We start from the raw sequence: 22,861 nt of genomic DNA, 5'->3' as shown, positions 1-22,861 counted from the left end.
CCGCCCCGACAGGCCGGACCCGCTCCCTCCTCGGGCAGCCCCGGCCCCGCCAGGTGAGCCCCGGGCACGCGCAGCGGGGCAAACCGCGGACCCGCCGTCGGGCGGGCGCGGAACCGGCGGTGTCCCGTTAATTATCGTCATTAATCACCGCCCCGGGGCGGGCCGGGGCTGGGACCGGGCCCGGGGGGACCCGCCGGTGCGGAGGGTGCGAGGGTTGGAAAGACGGGGGGCGGTGGAAGCGGGATGAGGGCGTGGGTGGGTGCAGGGGGAGCAGGATGGGCTCAAGCCGTGCCAGACACAGCAGAGGGGAGCCGGGAGGTGCAGGCAGGGAAGAGTTGGGGGTGCGACAGAGCTAAGTGCAGGCAAGGCAGAGGCAGGGCTGCCCGTGGCAAGGGTCCTCAGTTGCTGTGGCTGGGATGGAGGCGCAGGGATGCAGGTCCTGCTCTTGCAGTGCTTAGTGGAGCTGAACGTGTCTGGTGTGTCCCATTGCCGGCTCCTGCAGCCCGGCCTTGCCTCGTGGCAGGAAGCAGGCAGGAGGGAGCCAGGTCGGTGTGACTTGCAGGGCCTGGGCCAAGCGGGGATCCACATGGGATCAGGAGATAAAACGGGAGGGAGCAAGACCTTTCCGGGGGGGTCTGTGCAGGAGGCACCAGTTCTGCTCTGGGGCACCTCAGCCTCTGTGTTTCCAGATGTTTGGAGTAAATCCGGGTGCTGGGGTTGAACTGAGCCCCTGAATGGCAGGATGCTGGGGTCCTGCCCTGTGTGCTTGGGCTGGGTGTGGAGCAGAAGGGGGATCCAGCAGTGGATGGGGGCCACGCTGAGCCTCCAAAACGTGCCCGAGCCATGGTCAGCATCCTCTCGGTGCTGGTGGCTTTGCTGGTGGTCAGTGCCCACCATGTGCCTGCCTCGCTGCTGCCACATCTCTCTCCCTCGCAGGCAGCCACATAGCTCTGAGCCACTGCCCTGGGCACCATGAGGGGTCTCCGGGCTCTCATGCTCGTGGGACTCCTCAGTGCCTGCGAGGGGAAGGAGCTGCCACCGGCAGAAGGTAAGAACACTGGGAGCTAGGGGTCCACATGGGAGCATCCCACCCTGCTCCTTGTCTGTGCCTAAGGAGAAGGAGGTATCACAGGGCAGTGGTGCCCAGGGACCACGATGAGCCATGCCAGGGCTTGCACACAAGGGCCTGCTGGTGGCCGGAGTGGTGGCTGTGGATATCAGCTCCCTGCTCTGTGCCGCCACTGGGCTGTGCAGCTTTGCTCAGCATCCCGTGCAGGCAGGATGCCAGAGAGAGCCCTGACATGGGAAGCCAGCCTGGGGACAGCCCTCCATCACCCCGATGCAGCTGAGCACTGGGAATGCTGCAGGGTCATGGAGGGAATAAGGGGTTTGGCCACACTCCGGCCACTGGGTGCCTGGTGCCAGCTGGCAGCTAAGGCAGCGCCATCCGGGGCTGCTCTGTAGGTGAGCCAGGACCACGGGGCAGCGGTGAAGATGCACTGGGCTCCCAAGGGGGATTTGGTTTCTGGCTGCGAGGTGGGAAGAGGTTTGGCCATGGTCCATGCCAATAGTGGAGGGCTCAGTGCTGTCCACATGCAGCTGGGGATAGCCGAATGATGACTGAGCCTATGGGGGTCACTGTGTGTGGGTCTCAGTTTGGGGCTGGCTGCGGCTTGGGGGAGCTCCAGGCAGATGGTGGGGAGGAGCCACTGGCAGCGAAGCCGTGGTTGCATCAGTCACTGTGGGGTGGAGCAGTGGCTCAGCCGGGGGGCCTTTGCCCATGCAAGGGACCCCGCAGCCATCACCAGCTCCCAGCATGTTCTCCTGGCTCCAGCCCTTCGTTTGGGAAGGGGCAGCGCTGGGGTGGGGAGAGGCTTCACAGCGATCGCTCTGGGGTGATTTACGTTCTCTTTCCACCCCTTCCCCGCTCTGGATGATCTCATCACCAGCGGGAGGGAGCTCGCCCCGGCCACCACACAACGCGTGCTGTGGGGCTGGTCCGAAGCCGCCGCCATGTCAGGGTCTGGGGGGAAATGGGCAGCTCCCTGCACTGCTGCTGGCCCTGTGTGAGTCAGGGGTCAGTGTGGGGCGATGTCTAGGGCAGAGTTGGAGGTGAACGTGGGGCTGTTGGGGCCAGAGCTGTCCCTTGGGAATAGCTGAGGGCTGGGAAGGGGTGGATGAATCCATCGTCAGGGGCCAAACCTGCTCCAGGGCTGGTGAGCACGGAGACAAAAACAAATTCCTTTGTCAATACCCGTTTGTTCCCTTCTCTATCTCACACCTCCCAACATCTGGTAGCAACCAGCAGAGGTGGATTGATGCTGCTAAAGCAATAATACATCAGTATGGTTGCATCCTTGGGACTGTCACTGGTCCCTGCGGCTCAGAGCCCTCACCCTGTCCCTAGGGCCACCAGGTCCAAGGATGTCACCAGGATGGCACACAAAGGCCAGCTCTGGGTGCCATTTCCCCGCCTTGGGTGTCCGTGGCAGCCATCCGAGTCTCCTGATATTGATTCCAGCCACTGGGCTGTTTTGGTTCCAAACACGCAGTCACTGAGAGAAGCTTCTGCTTCACCTGGGGAACTTCCTGGGAGGGGGGCAGGCCAGCTCTGAGCTCACTGCCCGCCCCTTCCAGCGCTGTGCTCCGCTCCTGGTGGGCTGGCTGCTAGGGGCTGTGGTGTTTGTTGGAGCTGTGCTGCCCCGTGGCTGCCAGGAGCCTCCATGGGCTGGGGCAAGCTCCTGGCAGCCCCCAGACCCACTTGGGCTTGAGGAGCTCTGCGCAGTCCAACCCTGTTTGTAGAGCAGCCCTGTGCCCTGGGGACATTGCGGTGATGTGCGGATTTGCTTTGCAGGGGAGCTGTGCCCACAGCTCTGGGATGAGGATCTGGTCGGGGACAAGTATGAGAATGTAACGGGTAAGGAAAAGCCCCTCTTGCTCTGCAGATGGGCTCCCTGCCAGCCCTGACTCCACGGGGATGGGCTCTGCACCCTACCTGGAGACCATCAACCCTCAGCGCCCATGCCAGGGCCAGCTCTCACCTCCGCTCTTGTCCCGTAGGTTTTAACCTGATTAAAAGGTTTGACCTGCTCAAGATCTCCTCCATCAAGAAGGTCCGGCACGCACGGGGGCAGGTGGTGCTGCGCCTGGGCACTGTGCCACTGGTGCAGCCAACACAGTGAGTGCGGGCAGCACAAGGCAGGGAACTGCAGTGGCCAAAGCATCCCTGGGCACTGTCCCTGTGTTTTAACAATGGAGGAAGCTCTTTGGCTTTGCCCTTATCTCACGCTGGAGATGCCGGGCAGCTCCATGGCACTGAGGGGATGCAGAGGTGCCCAAGCCACCTTTCTCCTAGAGAGTAACTGATGAGCTGTGGCGACGGGGCTGGGCTGCGGCCAGCCCTTACGCAACTGCAGCTCTGTGGCTGCTCCGTGGCTGCTCTCCTCAGCTTGGCAGGCACTCAGCAGGGTCTAGACAGGCTCAAAATGCTGCTGAGCTCTGAGCAGGCACTACGGGAGCTGTGGGAGACCCGCACAGACCCGCTCCCGGCCGTGCCTGAGGCTGTGCTCACTGCTGGGCTGGCGCGGATGCTGCAGCGTGGTGAGGTGGGAGCAGGTCCATGTTCTCAGGAGCTGTTCCTGCAGGAAGCTGTTGTGGTTTGCCTCCTCCTGCCTGTCCCCACATCGCCCCAGGGCTGGCATGAAGCTGCATCTGGCATGGGGATCTCTCGAGGGTGATGGAGTCCCAGCCTTGGCTCCTGACCTGGGCAGCCAAGTCCTTAGATGGCTTTGGGATGGCAGATGCTCCAGACTGGTGTTGCTGTTGGCTGGGTGCCTGCAGCAGCCTAGACCCAGCCCTGGGCCATGCTCAGCATGGAGGTGGCCCCAGCAGCCAGGTCACAGGCTCCAGAGGGGCACCCATGGGTGCTCCTTGGTGCCCACCCCAGCCCTGCCCCTTGGTGCCCCATGGAGAGCAGAGGGGCCCAGTGGCTCTGGCCTGTTCCCCACACCTTGGTCCAGCTCCAGAGCGGTGGCTTGGAAAACCGCTGGTGCGGAACCGAGGCAGGAGCAGAGCGGAGCCTGGAGCAAGTATTTCCAGGGCTGAGCAGGCTGCAGGCGAGTTGGGCACATCCCACTGGGAATGGTTCCTATGATCCCTGCCATGGGAGCATCCGTCCCATGGAGCCTTGGGGGTCAGGGACAAAAACAGACGCTGTGGTGATAAGTGCACGGATCCCAGGAGGGGCTGTGAGGTGGAGGCAGTGGCTTTGGGGTGATGGTGGTGGGTGATTGCAGGGGTTGGGTGTTGGGGACGGTGCCCCCACCAGCACTGGAACACGAGGCTGGGTCTGGCCACCTCTGACACTGATCCCTGCAGGAAGGTGTTCCCCCGAGGGCTGCCCCACAACTTCACCCTTGTCCTCACCTTGCTGCTGAAGAAGAACAGCACCGGGGAGCACTGGTACCTCTTCCAGATCACTGACCGGCAGGGCTACCCCCAGGTACAGCCGTGGGGCCAAGGGATGTGCCAGTGGCCAGGGGGCAGCCGGGAGCCACCCCTGACCCTGCTGTCCCCACTCTGCCCAGCTCTCCCTGGCCATGCACGGCCCCGAGAAGAGCCTGGAATTTCAAGCCCGGGCTCCAGGATCCACATTCGTCAGCGCCGTGTTCTCCGGGAAGGCCGTGGCGTCGCTCTTTGATGGGTCGTGGCACAAGGTGGTGGTGGCAGTGCAGAGCCGTGCCGTTTCCGTGCACCTCGACTGCGCCTCCATCTCCTCCAAGCCGCTGTTGGCACGGCGGGCGCTGGCCGTGGAGGGCAATGCCTTGCTGGGGCTGGACGCCACGCGCGGCACCCCCATGCGGGTGAGTGCCAGGGGCCGGGCAGCTGCAGGACCCCCCCACCTGCCCCTCACCTCCCACCCCATCCCACTGCAGTTCGACCTCCAGCAAGCTCAGATCTACTGCGATGCCGAGCTGGCCAAGCAAGAGGGGTGCTGCGAGATCTTGGCCAGTGGGGTGAGTCTCCTCCACCTGGACCCAGCCCTGCCATCACCTAACAGGGGTCTTCCCAATGGGGAAACTGAGGCATGGTCAGGGCAGAGCTCACCTGTGTCTGGTGGTCGTGGGTGCTGCCAACCCCATGGCCAGTGTGGGGCATGGTGCTGGATGCATCCCTCTCCCGAGGTGCACGGGTGCTTCCAGCTCTCCTCCCAGCACACCCCTTTCTCCCAGCAGTGCCTCCCAGAAGCACCCAAGACGCGTCGGCAAGCAGAGCTGATGCAGAGCAGCAACCTGATCGAGATGTTGCCGCAGCCCGAGGGCCGCGTGTACACCCGCTGCTTCTGCCTGGAGGAGCCACTGGGCATGGTGAGCTCCCGCATCCCCCACAGCCTGGCTCAGGATGCTCCTGCTCTGCTCTATGGGGGCTCAACCCGAGCCAGGTCTCACCCGTGGGTGCCACAGGTAGTGGTACTATCTGGTAGTACTACTACCAGGCAGGTAGCACCCATGGGTGCTCTTCTGTCTCCGCAGGAGCCACTGAGGACCTCAGGAAGGACTGGTCCAAAGGGAGATCACAGAGAGGTGAGGGGAGGTGGCAGAGTCCCTGGTGCTGGCTCTGCTCCCCTTTCTCCTGCTGATGCTGGTGCCATGCCAGGAGCCCTCCTGTGCCCTGGGCTGGGTCTGTTCCCGTTGCATTTGGGACCTTGCTGCTGCTGCCAGAGCTGCAGGACGCCTGCAGAAGTGGCTGCTCTGCTCCCCCGAGCAGGAATTGAGGCCCCACTCACTCGCTGCTGCTGCTGGAGCGATCCCAGCTGCAGCCAAGGGCCTCTTTGTTCCCTCCGAGTGTCTCCGGAGCACTGCCAGAGCCGGGAAGCATCTCCAGTGCACCCCATGTCCCATTCCCACATGTCCTCATCTCCCCGCAGCGGCTGCATCCCCATGGGGGACCCTGCCAGGGATCCCCGGGCTGTAGAGCAGGTCCAGCAGCTGGACTGGGGGCCCTGCGGCCGTGAGGTCCATGAGCCTGCCTGTCTTTTCCTCCTGTTACCTTCTCCATGTCACTGCTCTGCTGGGTGACAGGGCCCCCCCCGGGTACCAGGGGACACCCGGTGAGGGGTGAGGTGTGGGGCTGGTCCTGGCTGCGGGTGCTGCAGGGCTGCAGGTGCTGTAGGGGTTTGGGTGCTGTGGGCAGTGCATGGAGCTGGCACAAGCCACCACCATCCCTGTCTCTTCCAGTGCCCACTCTGCTCGTCACAGGCAGCCTCAGCAAACGTGAGTGTGCCACTGGGCAGCACTGGTGCTGCTGGCAGGAGACGGGGACCCCGACCTGGGGACTGCCAGGGCCAGGCTGGGCTGAGCTGGGGATGGGGACAGCCACTGTGGTGCTGGTTTGGGGGTGTCAGCCCCCCACGACCCACAGCTCCTCCTGGCCTGGAGCCTGTCAACATCTGGCTGCAGGGAAGAGAAAGTCTGATCCCTTCCAGATGTGGCTCCATTCCTAAGCAACCTCTGGCTGGAGGTGTGGGAATGTTTGGGTGTTTGAGACTCCACGTGCCTCATGGGGTTCCTGGGGTGGCACCTGGGGACAGGGTGTTGAGAGGGCAGTGACCATGGCAGGGATGGGGCTCTCTCCTGATGCTCTTTGGAGGGGCTCAGGGCACTGTAGGGCACCTTTCTCCTTCCTCCCTAGGTCACGCTTGGCCCCGCAGGTCCAAAGGTAGGTTTGTTCCCCTCCAGCACACAGAGAGCCCGGCTCCAGCAGGAACGTGGCCACATGGACCTTTGGCTGTGCCTGGAGCATCCCTGCCCAGGAGCTGTGGACATGGGGGCACTCGCGCCCTGTCTCATTGCCCACATCTCCCCTCTCTTCCAGGGTGGGAAGGGTGAGCGAGGTCTGCCTGGCACCACCGGCAGCAAGGGGGAGAAAGGCGAGCGTGTGAGTGTCCTGGGCAGGGACCCCTCTGCTGTGAGGCAGCACAAGGGGGTCCCATTGCTCCTGCCCCCATGGCCCCCCCATCCCTGGCCATGGCTGGTGCAGGCAGAGCCCCTGAGCTGCTCCCCTCTTCCTCAGGGAGCTGACTGCGTGCGCACCCACCCCGGCAGCCCCGTGCAGGTGAGACCCCCCCAATCCTCTGTGCACCCCCTTGGTGCTGCCCACCCTCACCCCACTCCTTCCTTCTCATCCTCCCCAGTGCGCCGAGGGGCCGCGGGGTGAGAAGGGGCAGCGTGGAGAGGCGGTGAGTGGCGGTCTATGGATGGGGCTGAGCGTGGGGTGCGTCCCCCCCGTGTCTCTTGTATACCCTGGGCTGGGATGCGGGGGTGCAGCCTGGAGGAGACAGCTCAGTGAGTGCTGGTGGGGTGAAAGGAGCAGGAGGGAAGGACTTCATAAGCCCATCCATGGGCACCCACTTCTCCTTGCAGGGAATACCTGGGACAGCAGGCAGCCATGGGCAGAAGGTGAGTCCAGTGCAGCTGCAGGTCCCAGTATTGCAGCAGGGGCAGCAGCCTCATGGGTCCTGCAATGGTGTTGGAGGCTCCAGGACCTGCCGGGGACAACGCGGGAGGCAGCACGGGTGACATCTCTGTGTCCTGCAGGGCCAGAAGGGTGAGAAGGGCGACGGGGGACTACAGGGCAAGCCGGGGCGCCCGGGGCGCGATGTGAGTAGTGCTGGGCGGTACCTGGGCATCCCCTGGGGCTCCCCCTGGGCAGTGGGGTTCTGCTGCTGGCCCACCCTCCCCATGGTGCTGCACGTGTGGGGCACTCACACCCCGCTCCTCCCCGGCAGGGCCGGCCCGGAGAGATCTGTGTGGTGGGACCCAAGGGGCAGAAGGTAAGAGCTGGGGTTTGGGGGTGAACGCGTGGGAGCCAGGGCACCCAGAGGCATCCCCAGCACTGACACCCCCTTTGCCTTCCAGGGTGACCCTGGGCTGGTGGGACCCGAGGGGCTGGCTGGGGAGCCAGGGCCCCCTGGGAAGCCAGGATCTCCTGGGATCGGTTTTCCAGGGAAGCCGGTAAGAAGCCTGTGCCATGGGGCTGCGGCATTCCCGGCTCTGCAGGCAGTGGCTCTGCAGTGGGGCACCCAGGCTAACACCTTCCTCTCTGCATTGCAGGGAGACCCTGGTGGCCCCCCAGGTCCAAAGGGAGAAAAGGTGAGCTGGGGGGAAGGAGGTGCTGGCTGCCCTTGGCTTCGCCATGGGCTGTGCCAAGGATTCCCGGCTGGAGCCGCCTCCAAGCAGCTTAGCCAGTGCTGGCTCATGGTGCTGCCGACTGGCGAGCCCCAGCCGGGTGGCCCAAATCTTGTCTTGGGGGATAGGACCCCCCAGGGGTGAAGGGAAGCCCGGGGCTGCTGGGGCGCCAGGGCTGCAGCTCTCTCCCTTGCTGAGCTCAGGCTCTCCCACCTCTGGCTCCAGGGCAGCTCAGGAGCTCCTGGACCTGGAGGACCCCCTGGGATGCCTGTAAGTACCATGAGCCTGGAGCCAAGGCTCGGGGTCAGGGTCGGGTTTCTTGGCTTGGGGTCAGGGCTGCTTGGCCAGAGCAGTGATGGGATCCGAGACCAAGCATGGAGCGGGGTTTGGGAGAGTCGGTGGCCTTATCTGGAGCTGGGATCATTCCGCGCCATAGCTGGTGGCAGGGACTGCGGGGTGCTGGTGGCATTGCCAGGGCAAACCTTGGCCTGGGGGCTCTCAAAGCAGCCTCATTCCCTGGCGTCATCCCACAGGGTCCTCCCGGCATCCTGGGGCCGAAAGGAGACAAGGTGGGTGCAGCAGCTGGGGGGCGCAGGGACGGGCATGGGAACAGGCACGGGCAGACCCTGCTGGCACAGCCCCACCGCAGAGCCGGTGCTCTGGGCCCAGGGCTGCTCAGAGCCTCCCGGGCTGTGCCTCACTGTCCCCATGGGCAGGGTGAGCCGTGCGAGGTTTGTCCCACACTGCCCGAGGGGATGCTCGGTGCCACGGGGCTGCTCGGTGCCACGGGGCTGCCCGGCGAACCGGGACCCCGGGGAGCACCCGGAGCGCCAGGCAGGGACGGCGTCTCGGTGAGTCTGAGCCCGGGGGCTGAGGGGCAGAGCAGACGCTCCCTCAGCATCCCTCACGCTCCCTCTTCGTTTCCCCCTCCCCAGGACAGACCCGGACCTGCAGGACCCAAAGGGGACAGGGTAGGTGACATAGGGCCGAGGGGTGGCTCATCCAGCCGGAGCAGGGGGATGCTGAGCACCATCCAGCCCCTGCTGGCAGCACCCGGACCAGCTCCTGTGTTTCCTTCCCAGGGAGATCCCGGCATCCAAGGGATGAAAGGGGAGAAGGTCAGTGTCCATCCCTGCATCCCGCCTGCCTGCTTGGCCCGTGCCTGAGCCGTGTCCCCTCCCTGCCCTCCCAGGGGGACTCCTGCCTGGCCTGTGATGACCGTGCCCTTGCCGCGCTGCTGCAGGCACCCAGCGAGGGGCAGCGGGGTGACCCAGTGGTGAGTATGTGGGGCTGAGCCCCCCTCCTGTGCCCGAGGGGCACCCTGGGGCTGGGTGTGTAACTGCATGGGGTGTCGGACAGGGTGAAGCGGGGCTCCCCAGGCTGGCTGGCATCAAGGGTGAGAAGGTGAGAGACCCCCAAACCCCTGCCTTGCTGCAGCCCCCAAGGGAGCAGGAATGGCTGCATCACCCCATGAGGATGGGGCAGTTCAGGTTCCTCTGGGTCTGACCATGACCCTGCTGCCTTCCAGGGGGACGGCGGCCAGCAGGGACCCACAGGCACACCGGTGAGTGGGTGCTCGGACCCAGGGGTGCAGGAGCCAGGTGCTGGGGGCTGTAGGGTCACCTCCACTGTGGGTTCTCCATGCAGGGTCTCCCGGGAGACAAAGGTGATCCAGGTGTGCGAGGGCTCAAAGGAGAGAAGGTGAGTGCTGAGATGGGGACCGCACTGAACCCTCAACTGAGACCTGTGCAGCTCATTGCATGGCACAGCCCTGAGATGGGGACAGCAGTGAGGGGCTCTGAGCTGCCTCCCAAAGCTCTGGTCCCCAAAGCTCCAACCAACCGCGATGTCCCCTGCACAGGGGGAGCCGTGCGGGCAGTGCCCTCCCGAGCCACAGGCCCTCGAAGGGGCTGCCACGGTGTTGACAGTGCCAGGACCACCAGGGGAGAGGGGCCAGGGTGGCCTCCCCGGCAGAGCGGTGAGTGCTCCCCCTCACGGGTGCCCCTTGGGGGATGCTCCAGCTTGAGCCATTGCTCCTTTCCCCAGGGCAGGCCCGGGGATGCTGGGCAGAAGGGGCAGAAGGTGAGTGGCGCTGGGGATGGGGTTCCCATGGGGCTGGCGGTGGCAGAGGTGGCTGTGACGCCCCCAGCTGTGGGGCTGGGGGAGCACTGTGCCCCCTGCCCTGTGCCAGCCCTGTCCTCTCTCTCTGGCAGGGGGACGCAGGCAGCCCTGGGGACCCAGGCACCCCAGGCATGGCCGGTGTCCCGGGGCTGTCGGGTGAGCCCGGCATCAGGGGTCCAGCAGGCCCCAAAGGCGAGAAGGTGAGAGCTCCGCTCTTGTATGGGGATCTGCATCCCATCACTGGGGTGTCACCCGTCCCAGCCTGCCCTCCTGTGCTCCCTCCTCCGCAGGGAGATGCTTGCGAGCCTGGTCCTGCTCCACATGGGGATGTAGTCAGCATCCCTGGAAAACCGGGGCCCAAAGGGGACCAGGGCCCCCCGGGCATTGGCCAGCCTGGCAGAGCCGTGAGTGCCCCGTCCCCACAGCGGGGGGTGCCCAGAGGTGGCACCATGCCCTGCGGTGACGCTGGTGTGTTGCAGGGGAAGCCGGGACTGCCGGGGGTCCAGGGCCCCATGGGGCTGAAGGGGCTGCAGGTGAGTGGGGCCATGGGGGACCGGGCATGGGGGGCCAGGGGCTGCTCACTGCCCTTCTATCCCCATAGGGCGAGCCAGGACCACGGGGCATTGGCCAGCCGGGACCACAGGTATGCGCCATGTGCCATGCTGTGTTGTGCCGTGCCGTGCCGTGCTGTGCCATGTGGCTCTGCCGGCTCTCATGCTCTCTGGTTTTCCCAGGGAGAGCCCGGGAGCACCGGATCACCTGGGATACCCGTAAGTACCATTTTGGCTCCCCCATCCCTGGCAGTGTTCAAGGCCAGGTTGGACACAGGGGCTTGGAGCAAGCTGCTCTAGTGGAAGGTGTCCCTGCGCATGGCAGGGGTTGGAGCTGGATGAGCTTTAAGGTCCCTTCCACCCAATCCATTCCATGGTTCCATGGACTGGCTGGGGCTGCTGGGGGCACCTAACACCCTCTCCTGCCCCCAGGGCCCCCCTGGACCACAGGGACCCCCAGGGCTGCCAGCAGAGAAAGGTGCCAAGGTAAGGGAGCATCCCCCAGCCCCCCTCCCTCTCCACTGCCCTCCAGCTCCTGCTGTCCTTCCTCTGCAGGGCTCTCCGGGGCCCAAAGGTGCTGCAGGACCCCCAGGGCCACCAGGGCCCAGTATCCCAGGGCCACCGGTAAGTCCTGGGTGGGCATTGCTGCCCATCCCTCGCTGTAAACCACCATGCCAGGGCCTGAGCCCAGAGCTTCCTCACCCTCCTCTTCCTCACAGGGCCCCGAAGGGCAGCCGGGTCTCCCCGGGGCACCTGGGTCCAGCGGGCTGCCGGTATGTGCTGGGCACAGCGGGGTGCTGAGCCATGGAGGGGGGAGCGGGAGGTCCAGGGGCCACTTGTTTATGTGCATCTGTGGCTTTCCTTCTTGCAGGGGGAGAAGGGTGCCTGGGGCGAGAAGGTGAGTTGGGGTCAGGGTCAGGCTGTACCCCCACGCCACCCTGTGCCTCCCCATCACCTTCGCTGCCCTCACCTCCCCTCTCTGCAGGGAGACCCTGGGGAATGCTCCTGCCCCCCCAGCCCACGTCAGGACCCCAGCTACGCCGGGATGCCAGTAAGCACCTCGAGCACCCATGGACACCCCCAGCAGCCACGGGCACTCCCAGCTCTGCTTCACCCCCCTGACCCCTCTTCCTTTTCCCTCTGCCCCAGGGAGCCCCAGGCCTATGGACCGGGATGACCTGGCAGCCGCAGCCGGGCCCGCAGGTGGGTGCTGCCCCCACTGTGCTGAGCCCCCCCATCCCCACCACCTCCTCCCCACCTCTCTCTGTTTGTGTCTTGGGATGTTGCAGGGTCCCCCCGGAGCTCCCGGTCCCCCCGGCCCCCCCGGTGCCCCGGGCCGCCAGGTGAGCACTGGGAGATGGGAGCTGGGACTGATCCAGCCCAGCTTTTAGCACAGGGGTTAAACAGCAAAGCTCCCTCCTTGGCTTTAGGGAATGCCAGGACACAACGGTTTGCCGGGACTTCCTGGGCCAGCAGGAGACCTGGTAGGTACCAGCTGTGCGCCCGCATCCCTCCATCCTGCTCCCGTGGCACAGGATCCAGCCCCATGCCTCCTGTGTCTCTTCCAGGGCCCACTGGCCATCATGGCAGAGAGGAACATTGAGGTGCTGAAGGTGAGTGTGAGTAGTGCCCGGGGGTCTCCAGCACCCCAGGGTGCCCCTGACCCCCCATGTTCCCCCCAGACCCTGTGCGGGGACTGCGCGCAGCTGCAGGCAGCCTTCGAAGCGGCTGGTGGTGCCAAGGGCGAGCAGGGCCCCGGGGGGATGCCCGGTGCCCCCGGCAGTGAGACCTGCGCCGAGGTGAGTGTTAATGCTGACCGCTGGGATCCCGGTGCCCACAGCCCCTGGTCCTGCCGGCGTGAAAGGCAGCGACACTGCGCCGGCTCACGCAGCAGCACTGCAAAGCAGCTTGGCACGCACTGGGCACGCTCTGGGCACGCCGGTCCTGCTCCCATGCACAGCTCCCGCCGCCGCAATGGGGCCCCGGGGAGGGCGCTGGGCGCCAAAGGGTGCGGGATGCGGGCTCCGTGCCCCCCGCAGGGAAGGCCCGGGTGACGCCTGCGTTTTCTTGCAGTGCTTCGCGCAGCTCCCGAGGGCGGAGGAGGCTCGGGTGAGTGATCCGCGCTGCGCAGCGCCCCCTCCCGGCCCTGCGGCGGGGCTGCGGCCCGGCTCCCGCTCCTGCTGCGTCCGGCACCGCACCCGCGCTGCGGGAGCAGCCGGGACTTCGGGGGGCACTGGCGAGGCTTGGCAGGGCTCAGCCGTGGGGTGAAGCGGGACCTGGCTCCGGCTCCTGACGCATCCCCGCTCCCCGCAGGGTGACAGCCCCGACCCGCACTGCGCGGGTGAGCCTGGGCTGCCGGGCGCGCCGGGGATCCCTGGCGAGAGGGGAGAGCAGGTACATGTGCATCCACACCCACACCGGGCCCAGCATCCAGCCCTTGTGGGTCCCTCATTGCCCCTGAAAGCCGGGCCCTGTCCTCGCTGTGGTCACATCCAATGCACTGATTTCCCCCAGGGCTCACCAGGAATTCGGGGACCCCCAGGGCCACCCGGACCCATCGTAAGTAAACCCTTCCAAAGATGGGGGGGTTGCCAGGCTCTGTGGGCATCATGGTATGGTCCTCAGGGCCTTGGAGCCCCCCACTGCAGTTCACAAGGGGGTTCTGATGCCCTGCTCTGAGCCATGATGATGAGCAGAGGGCCAGGGTCATGACCAGGAGGTGCAGCACAACATGGCTATTCCCAGTGAGGCTGGAGATGGAGGTGGAAGTGTTGCCAACCTGGAGACAGAGCAGGAACCCGGCTTGGTGGGAGGCTGAGCTCAAGCCATCCCGTGCCCAGCCACTCTGTGGAATCCCCAGGACTCAGCCCAGGCTCTGGGTGCCACTTCCAGGCTGTGACCTCCCTGTTTCTCCCCTCAGGGCCCTCCAGGTTTTCCTGGAACGCCTGGCGCACCCGGACTGCCCGTAAGGACCCAGCACGGCTCTGCTCTGTGCCTCTTGCTGCCGCTTGGTTTGGCTGTGTCCTGTGTCCCTGTGCCCCCGGGAGCAGCTGCAGCCCAGCTGCCCCCCACCTTCCACCCCATCTCCATCCTCCCATTTTCATCTCCTCCATCCCTATGCAGGGGGTCTCGGCAGACCCGGGAATGATCTTCCCGGGGGCCTGTGCTGGGGCCCTTCATCGCCGTGGGACCTGTGTGTACTGAGGACAGCAGCAGTCCCCAGGCTGCTGTCAGGGTGCCAGGGACCAGCTGGCAGCCAGCCTCCACCACCATCTCCATCTTCATCTTGATCTCCACCTTGATCTTAGTCTCCACCTCAATCCTCACCTCCATCTTGATCTTCATCTCCATCTCATCTCGATCCTCACCTTATCCTCATCCTCCTGCTCCCCATGTGCTCCATCCTAGCACAAGGTGGCAGTGGGGCTGTGCCGGTGGCTCTTTGTGCTGGTTGTGTCCTGCTCCTGTCCTTTCATCCACGAATGTCCTTGTAACACCACGATCTGTGTGGGCCTGTGTGGGTCTGTGTGGGTCGTCGCTCTGCGGTGTGCCAGCGTGTGCTGTCCAGCCTCCAACACCACATCACCTCACTAACCCATCCAGTGCTTCCGTGACACGGAGCCCATGTCACCCGTGCCTGGGAAACAGGCTGGAGCTGTGGTCTAAGAGTGTCCTGGTGCGTGGCCGGGGTGCTGGGAGCTGGCACCCCATGGGCTGAGCTGCCTGTGCCTCCAGGGCTGACCCTGGGCCCTGACCACAGCAGTGGCCCATGTCTGGGTGTCCCCCGGCCACCCCTGGGTGCTGAGCCCGGGGCACGTGGTGCCCAGCGGGTCCTGACCGGGGCTGGTGCAGGTCACAGGCCCCAGGGGCCGTGCCTGGGTCCTCGTTCCTGGCTGTGCTGCAGGTGCAGCCGGGGCAGGGGCTGCAGGAGCCCCCCTGCAGCTCCTCTCTTCTCCCTCCCAAGGGTCTTCAGGGGGAACGTGGCCCTGCCGGGCTTGCTGGAGCCAAAGGGGAGCCGGTGAGTGCTGTGGGCAGCAGGGATGTGGGGACACTGGTGCCCACTGGGCTTCGAGCACCGGGCAGGAACACTGCAGAGGGCTCAGCATTGTCCTCCTCCTGTGCAGGGACCTCCAGGGCAGCCCGGCTACCCGGGGGCGACGGGGCCCCCCGGCCTCCCTGTGAGTACTGCGGGGGCCAGGCAGCCCCTGCCACCTCCTGTGTCTCCGTGTACCCCCCGGTGCCTGCTGAGGGCCCCTCCATGCAGCTGGGGCAGGGGCCCAGTGGGCAATGAGCACCATTTCCCTGCAGGGCTCATCCCTGTCCCATCCGTCCCATCCCACACATTCCTGTTTCCTCTCTGTTCACCCCATCTGTTCCCTGTGCATCCCATGTTTGCGCCCATGTTTCCTCAATCTATGCCCCACATCTCAGCCCACCCCTTGTCCTGCATGGAGCCTTCATCTCCTTCCTTCCCTAGGGCATCAAAGGCGAGCGAGGCTACGTGGGCCCCCCTGGGGAGAAAGGGGAGCTGGTGAGTCACTTGGGGCCGTGCTTCAGGGCTGGGGGTTCTCCCACCACTCCCCTCACTGTGGGCACCAGGGCTGAGGTCCTTCCAGCCACATCCATCCAACCTGTTCCTTCCCTTCCCAGGGACCCCCTGGCTTGGACGGTCTCCCCGGCCCCATAGGGCCAGCGGTAGGTCCTGGGGGTTGTGGGAGCTATGGGGGGGCTGTGGGTGCAGCGAGATGCTCCTCACCCTCCTCACCCCCTCTTTCTGCAGGGGCCAAGGGGAGAGCGTGGACTTCCTGGCAGCGCTGGTGAGAAGGGGGAGCAGGTGAGCACCCCCGGGGCCCCCGCGGGGCAGGATGCAGCCGTCGGGGTCCTGCTCAGCCATTGTGTCTCCGCAGGGTTTCCAGGGCCAGCCTGGCTTCCCGGGACCACCGGTGAGTGCATCCCAAAGGGGCTGCAGGAGCGATGCTCCAGCACAGCACGTATCCCGGGCTCTGCGTCCCCATGGGGCTGGGATGGGATGGAGGGTTCCATCCAGGGAGCACGGGCACATCCCATAGAATAAAGTGCAGAGAGCAGCCTCTGAGCAAAGCCACTGCACTGAGCCTGGAGTCGGTGCTGTGCGGGGCTGGGCTCTACCCTCACTCAATGCTGCTTTTTTCCTTAGGGACCCCCCGGCTTCCCAGGGAAGGTTGGTCCAGCCGGGCCACCAGGACCTGCAGCTGAGAAGGTGAGTGCTGTGTGTGAATGCCACCATGCAGTTCCATCGTGCAGTGACACTGTGCAGTGACACTGGGACATGGCTGCATGGTGGCACCCTCGGGCTGGTGGCACCCTCATCCCTCGAACTGGTGGCCAGGTTGGTCCCTGTTCTGGGGCCCATCCGTGGCTGTTCCTGGGACCTCCTGTGGCTCTTGCAGGGCAGCGAGGGCATTCGTGGCCCCACGGGGATGCCAGGACCCCCTGGGCCTCCTGGACCGCCAGGCATCCAGGTAAGACCCCCCCCATGGGGGGCAGGACCACCGGTATCATGGTGCTGCTGGACAGTGCCGCTGGCTGGACCCATTCCCATGGCCTGGGGGACCCCCAGAGCCCCTCAATGCAAGCCACCCCCTGACACCCTCACCTTGTCCCCGCAGGGCCCTGCTGGCTTAGAGGGACTGGATGGCAAGGATGGCAAGCCAGGGCAGCGGGTGAGGCTGCAGGACCCATTGGGGTTCTACGGGGGGGTCAGCCACCCCTCATCCCCCAAGACACCCACAACCCCTGTCTCTTTCCTTCCAGGGTGACCCCGGCCCCCCTGGGCCACCAGGGATGATGGGTCCTCCGGTGAGTGACAACTGCCCTCATCACCCCTCCCTGGTGCTGGGGTGGGTGGGCACATGGAGTGGGCATCCCACCATCCTGGTGCTGCAGGACGGGGACCCCCTCAGCTCTCTTCTCTCTCCAGGGTTTCAAGGGGAAGACGGGGCACCCGGGTCTCCCGGGACCAAAGGTGAGTGATGGTGGCACTGGGGGACACTCAGTGGTGACAGCTCCAGGGACCACATTGCACTGCCCGTGGTGTCCCTTCCTCTTTCCAGGGTGACTGCGGCCAACCTGGTCCCCCGGGGAGCACAGGCCGGCCAGGAGCAGAGGTGAGCAAGCGGACGGGTGCTGGGAGCCCTGAGCTGCATGGGCCTCTCATCCCCCCTCATCACCCTGTGTTCCTCAGGGTGAACCTGGACCCATGGGACCCCAAGGCCGGCAGGGACCCCCGGGGCTCATTGTAAGTTGGTCCTGCTCTCTCTGGCACACCAGGATGGTGCCCATGGAGGGGAGCATGGTGGGATCTCCCTTTGGCACATGGAGTGGGGATGTTGCCATGGTGCCCCTGAGCTGACACTCCTCCCTCTGCCCACAGGGACCCCCTGGCACCCCGGGGCAGCCGGGTCCCACTGGCCTCGCTGGAGTGGTGAGTGGTGCCTGTGGGATGTGGGGCTCGGCGGGCAACATGGGAGCAGCTTTGGGGACCCCATCCCTGCGGATGTTCCCGGCTCCCTCCTCCTGCCTCCCTGCAGGGGCTGAAGGGCGAGCGCGGCTCCGTGGGGGAGCGAGGCCTGCCCGGGATGCCAGGACAGCTGGGACCCCCCGGCCACCCAGGGCCACCGGTGAGTGCAGCAGGCACGGAAGGGGCACAGAGCCCTGCGCTCCGGTGCAGGGGCGCCTGCAGGGCAGCACCGCCTCACACTGCCCCACTTTGGTTCCACAGGGGGAGCAGGGACCAGATGGACCTGTGGGTAAAGAGGTACAAGTGTGGCTGCTGGCTCTCCCACACAGGGGGACCTGGGGCTGGGTGGTGGCAGCCTCTGGCCTGCCCGTGATGGGGACCTCGCTGCCACCCTGCTCCTCTGTGTCCCCCCAGGGTCCCCCAGGAAAACCTGGCATCGCAGGACCGGCAGGGCAGAAGGTGAGGGCAGAGCCTGGCCGTACACATCCCAGCACTTCACATCCCTCTCAGGGCAGGGGATGCCAGCGCTGATGTCTGTTCCCAGGGTGATGCTGGTTCCCCCGGTGAGCGCGGCTACCCCGGGGAGAAGGGCAGAGCCGGCATGCCAGGAGGGCCAGGGAAAAGTGGCTCCATGGGGCTCGTGGGGCCACGGGGACCTGCAGGAGAGAGGGGTCCCCCGGGCTCACCGGGCCCCGCAGGCAGCCCTGGGCTGCCGGGACCCCCGGGGATGACGGTAAGGAGCAGCTGTTGGGGGGCAGGACCCTTGTCCCCTGCTGGGCCAGTGGCAGCGTTCCCTCACGTGTGTCCTCCAGGGAGACGTGGTGAATTACGACGAGATCAAGAGGTTCATCCGGCAGGAGCTCAACAAGATGTTTGATGGTAACGGGGTGGTGGGGGCAAGGGCCGGTCACCCCTCGGCATCACCTTGTCCCCACCGGTGCTGAGCGCAGCCACCTCTTCCTGCAGAGCGGATGGCCTATTACACCTCCCGGCTGCACTTCCCGGTGGAGATGGTGGCATCCCCGGGGAGACCCGGTCCCCCAGGGAAGGACGGGCTGCCCGGCCGGCCGGGCCCGCCCGGCTCCCCAGGGATGCCGGGGCAGATCGGCAGGGAGGGCCGGCAGGGTGTGCCGGGCATGCGGGGTAGGTGCTGCTCCCCGCGTCCCCCAATCGCGGCGCTGTCACCGCTGTGCCAGGGTCTCACCCTTGTCCATCCAAATCTCCTCCAGGTGAGCCGGGCGCCAAAGGAGAGAAAGGAGAGAAGGGCGTGGGGCTGATGGGGGACAGTGGCCCCCCCGGACCCCCGGGTAAGACCCTTCCCTCCTCATCCCCACCAGCCCCATGGTGGAGCTTGCACCCATCTCCACACCCTGCCACCCTCCCCTGCTTTCTCTCTTCCAGGTCCCCAAGGGCCCCCAGGCTATGGGAAGATGGGTCCCCCCGGCCCCGTGGGGCAGCAGGGCATCCCCGGCATCCCCGGCCCGCCTGGTGCCACGGGGCAGCCAGGCAAGACGGGGCACTGCAGCCCGGCAGAGTGCATGGGGGCCTTGCCCATGGAGCAGCCCCTCTTCCAGCCCAAGAACGTCAAGGGCCCCTTCGGTTGAGGGTCCCCTCGTGTCCCCGTCCCCCGCCTGTGCTGTTAATATTGTTTCCCCGCTGTGCCGGGGCTGTGCCTGTTCCGCGGGGGACGGGGGGCGGGAGGCGGATGTTGTACAGCTCCGCAGGGATCGGGAGGGCGGGTGGATCCTGCCCGGTCAAATACACCCGTGCTGGTGCCCCCACGCCTCCTGCCTCCGCCACTTCCCTGTCCCCATCCCTGTGCCCGAGGGATACTCTGCACAGCCCTGGAGCCCCAGCCCAGCACTCGGTACTAAGTCCACCCCAGCTGGGGGCACGGTGCCCCCCACATCTCTCTGATGGGGAAAGATCCTGGAGAGATCCCAGCTCTGATTCCAAAGGATCCCAGCCCTGCCTCAGGAGCAATCCCAGACAAGCTCATGTGGATGCCCCAGAACTGACCCAGGTGCTCCCAGTTATGATATGGGGCAATCCCAGACCAGCTCCTGGGGAGATCCCAGCTCTGACTTGGCCCTACCCCTGCTCCCAGGCTGATCCCGGCCATGCTCTTGGGTTGATCTCAGCCCTGCCTCTGGGGACATCCCGGACCAGCTCCTGAGGAGATCCCACTCCTGTTCCCAGGGGGATCCAGCCCCACTCCTGCCCCCTGTTCCTGTGCTGATCCCGGGCCCCGCCCCGGGTAGATCCCAGCCGTGCTCCGGGAGTGACCGAGGGGCATCGGTCGGACCCACCTCCTCCCACCCAGCCGCCATTACCGCCTTAAGGCGCCTCCACCTCAGGGCTTCCTCCCGCCCCGCCCAGCTGACCCGCCCCCCGAGAGGAGCGGGGCCATCTCGAGACCAATGGGCGTGCGTGATGCTCGTGACCTCACTGAGGGGGGCGTGGTCAGGGGAAGCGGAAACCGTGTCATGGCGGCGTACCCGGGGCAGGTGAGGCCGCGCCGGGGCCGGGGGCTCGGGGCCGGCGTCCGGAGGTTACGGAGGGGTCCGGCGGCGCGGGGCGGGGCGGGGCGGGCGGCAGCGCGGTGCCAGGCACCGGCCGCACAACCGGGCTCTGTCCCCTCCCCAGGGCTTCCCCGGCGCAGGACCGGCCCCCGGCGCGCCCCCGGCCGGGCCCTACACCGGGGCTCCGTACGGCAGCGGACCCCCCCCAGCTCTCGGAGCTCCGTACGGACACGCCCCGCCGGGGGCACCCTACGGATCGCCCGGCTGCGCGCCCCAGCCCGGGCCTTACAGAGGAGCGACTCCCGGAGGTGAGTGGGGCTGCGAGACTCAGGAGAACCTCCCGTGATCGGTACCGAGCCCCTGGGTGGCGCTGCGGGGTTGGGGTGTTCCCCAGCCCGGTGCCCCTGAGCCGGCTGGGCTCCATTCACCCGTGGGTGAAGCTGAGCCCCGGTTTGGTGCGTTAGGATGGGTAGGGAGGTGCTGAGGAGGCTCTAGCCCCGAGCACCACCCGTTAAACCTCCTGGCCACACATCAAGTGTCCGGGTTTATGGCCCCCAGCCGTGCCGGGGGCTGGTGTGTGTCGCTTCCTGAGCCCCCAGGCGCTACGTGCCGAGCCCCGGCGCTCCCAGCCCGTATCCCTGGGATCATCGGGCTGTAAACGCCACTTAGCAAAGCGCTGAGGCCCTGGTGCCCTTGTGAGCCACCGCCGGGGATGGAGCAGTCAGTGGTCGCTCTGAGGGGAGGTGGGAGCTGCTGATGGCCTCTCCCCATGCAGGGAACGCTCCCCCGGGTGTGGACCCAGAGGCCTTCTCCTGGTTCCAGGCGGTGGATGCCGATCACAGTGGGTACATCTCTGTGAAGGAGCTGAAGCAGGCGCTGGTCAACTCCAACTGGTCGACGTTCAATGATGAGACCTGCCTGCTGATGATAAGTGCGTCTGGGTGCTCCCTGCCCTCCTGCTGCTGCTTGTGCTGATCTGTCTGGGATGCGCTGCTGTCAGGGTGAAGCCCAGCCCAGGCCATATTCCCCTGTCTCTGGGTGTCACTTACTTGGGCAGCTGGTCTGTAAGTGCTCTCTGGAGCAAGAGCTGGGCAAATCAGGGAGTTGTGAGCACCCTTTTAGTGGGGGACACAAGTCAGGGGCTCAGAATCCTGCTTGGGAGAGGGAGCCCAGCTCCGCATGAGCCCCAGCTCCCAAAGAGCCAGGAGAAAAGGGGGGAATGCTCCAGTATTGAGCCAGAGTCATCCCATTCCCCTGGATGTGCCTGCATCGGGGTTTGGTACCGTTTCATACCAGCCTCTTGGGTGCTGGTTGATCACAGCTTTTGGGGCCAGAGCTGGGTGCTGGGGAGCCATGCACAGATCCTGAGCTCTCTGGGAGTTTCTGCAGTGTACCCTTGCTCCACTCCTCACTCCCTGCTCCTCCTCAGACACGTTTGACAGGACCAGGTCAGGACGCATCGATGTGTACGGCTTCTCAGCCCTGCTGCGCTTCATCCAGCAGTGGAAGAACCTCTTCCAGCAGTACGACAGGGACCAGTCGGGCTCCATCAGTTTCAGTGAGCTCCAGCAAGGTGGGTGAGAGGCAGAGACACCAACCTGACCCCTGCTGACACCAGCATCTGCCTCTGCTGGTGTTTATTGCCAGCCCAGACTGGTGTCTTCTCCTGGTGAGCAGGGCTGGGTGAATATGAGCTCCTGGGGTGCCTCCCATGCAGTGGTGGAGCAAGCAGCATGCTGGGCTTGCTGAGCCAGCCATGGCAGAGCTGGCACTGAGCCTTCCCACGGGACAGGAGACGAGGAGCTGCAGCAGGGTTGTGGCACAAACTTATTTCCTTAAGGAAACCCAAAATGCCCCCTCAAATGGCATCCGGCTAAAGCCTGTTTTCTGGGAGGAGCTTTTGGGTGTGTGTGTCTGATGGAGGGGAAAAATGTCTGGAATTCGTGCCTTGGTTTCATTTCTCCCTTGGGAGAGCCCTGCCTGCACACACCCGCTGCTGCAAGGGAAGCCGGTGGGGCAGTGGGAGGTGGGGTGTGTGCCAGCAAGGGGCAGGCAAGGTGCAGTCACTCTCCCTCTTGTCAGGAAGGTTTAATCCAAGTTTTTAATGCTCCCAGCTTTCTCCCAGATGGGCTATAACCTGAGCCCCCAGTTCAGCCAGCTGCTGCTGGCCCGCTATGCCCAGCGATCACCCAGCCCCAGCATCCAGCTGGACCGCTTCATCCAGATCTGCATGCAGCTCCAGAGCACGACCGACGCCTTCCGCGAGAAGGACACGGGGCTGGTGGGCAATGTGCGCCTGAGCTATGAGGACTTCCTCACCATGGTTGTGACTCGTATGCTGTGATGCCTCTGCCGAGGGTGGGGAGCTCTCCTCTGCGATGTGACCAAGCTGTTTTCCCAGGGCAGCTTTCCAAGGAGCCCCGAGCCCTTCCAGGACCCTCCCGGCTTCAATTCCTTGTCCCCACTCAATGGCAGTAGATGCCTCCACGCCAAACTAAAGCCTGGTTCTGTGGCCACGCTGCAGGGTGGGACAGCCAAACTGATAGCTGGTGCTGTGCCTCCTGGGGAGCACTTAGATCTTCCCTTGCCAGACATAAAATCATCCTTAGACCCCTTTTGTGCTGTCCCTTGGCTTGGTGGGATGTCTGCAGTGGAACAGCCCCGTCTCATCATGCTTTCAGGGACTCTCCAGTGCCCAAAAGCTGGGCCTTCATTTGAAAAGCAGCAGGAAGGGTTCAAGTGATGGCAGAGCTCATCCTTCCTCACCTCACAAACTGCTCTTCCTCCCCATGAGCACTTCCAGCCCCTCCGATCTGCTGGAAGTGCTCCAGCTTTCCTGAGCCCTGTTTCTCTCTGGGCCACGCTGGATCATTGCCCCCCCTTGTTGCCAGTGTGGGCTTTGATGTGTCTCTGCCAAAGCCAAACTTGGAAGCGGTTTAGAGCTTATTTTTACGGCTTTTGAATAAAGGCTGATGTGCACTG

The 22,861-nt window shown here is 65.3% G+C and overlaps 2 protein-coding genes across 2 annotated transcripts; both read left to right on the top strand.

The window, feature by feature from the left end:
• Nucleotides 1–972: 972 nt before the first annotated feature.
• Nucleotides 973–18,961, top strand: COL16A1 (collagen type XVI alpha 1 chain; the record flags this gene model as incomplete). Its single annotated transcript, XM_080632507.1, has 69 exons — nt 973–1,048; nt 2,855–2,917; nt 3,061–3,178; nt 4,378–4,501; nt 4,587–4,862; nt 4,935–5,015; nt 5,235–5,366; nt 6,237–6,272; nt 6,691–6,717; nt 6,874–6,936; nt 7,072–7,113; nt 7,193–7,237; nt 7,422–7,457; nt 7,596–7,658; nt 7,787–7,831; nt 7,917–8,012; nt 8,112–8,150; nt 8,412–8,456; nt 8,720–8,755; nt 8,903–9,037; nt 9,122–9,157; nt 9,269–9,304; nt 9,379–9,462; nt 9,546–9,590; nt 9,715–9,750; nt 9,834–9,887; nt 10,048–10,164; nt 10,233–10,268; nt 10,400–10,507; nt 10,598–10,711; nt 10,787–10,840; nt 10,909–10,950; nt 11,042–11,077; nt 11,291–11,344; nt 11,414–11,482; nt 11,578–11,631; nt 11,730–11,756; nt 11,844–11,909; nt 12,008–12,061; nt 12,148–12,201; nt 12,289–12,342; nt 12,427–12,471; nt 12,541–12,657; nt 12,932–12,967; nt 13,172–13,252; nt 13,373–13,417; nt 13,779–13,823; nt 14,823–14,876; nt 14,983–15,036; nt 15,336–15,389; nt 15,509–15,553; nt 15,639–15,692; nt 15,766–15,801; nt 16,035–16,097; nt 16,288–16,359; nt 16,507–16,560; nt 16,652–16,696; nt 16,818–16,862; nt 16,951–17,004; nt 17,082–17,135; nt 17,271–17,321; nt 17,428–17,517; nt 17,619–17,654; nt 17,772–17,816; nt 17,902–18,090; nt 18,170–18,236; nt 18,324–18,500; nt 18,587–18,664; nt 18,759–18,961. The coding sequence occupies 69 exons, from the start codon at nt 973–975 to the stop codon at nt 18,959–18,961; spliced, it is 4,797 nt and encodes a 1,598-aa protein (XP_080488633.1).
• An 858-nt stretch (nt 18,962–19,819) lies between these two features.
• PEF1 (penta-EF-hand domain containing 1) lies at nt 19,820–22,861 on the top strand. The gene is made up of 5 exons (XM_080632402.1): nt 19,820–19,864; nt 20,004–20,187; nt 20,655–20,810; nt 21,309–21,452; nt 21,994–22,861. Exons 1-5 carry the CDS (start codon nt 19,844–19,846, stop codon nt 22,221–22,223), a joined length of 735 nt encoding a protein of 244 aa, XP_080488528.1. The 5' UTR covers nt 19,820–19,843; the 3' UTR covers nt 22,224–22,861.

Source organism: Psittacula echo (assembly GCF_963264785.1).
Source record: "Psittacula echo genome assembly, chromosome: 21".
In the NCBI taxonomy this organism is placed as follows: Eukaryota; Metazoa; Chordata; class Aves; order Psittaciformes; family Psittacidae; genus Psittacula; species Psittacula echo.
This window is presented reverse-complemented; position numbering and strand designations above follow the sequence as displayed.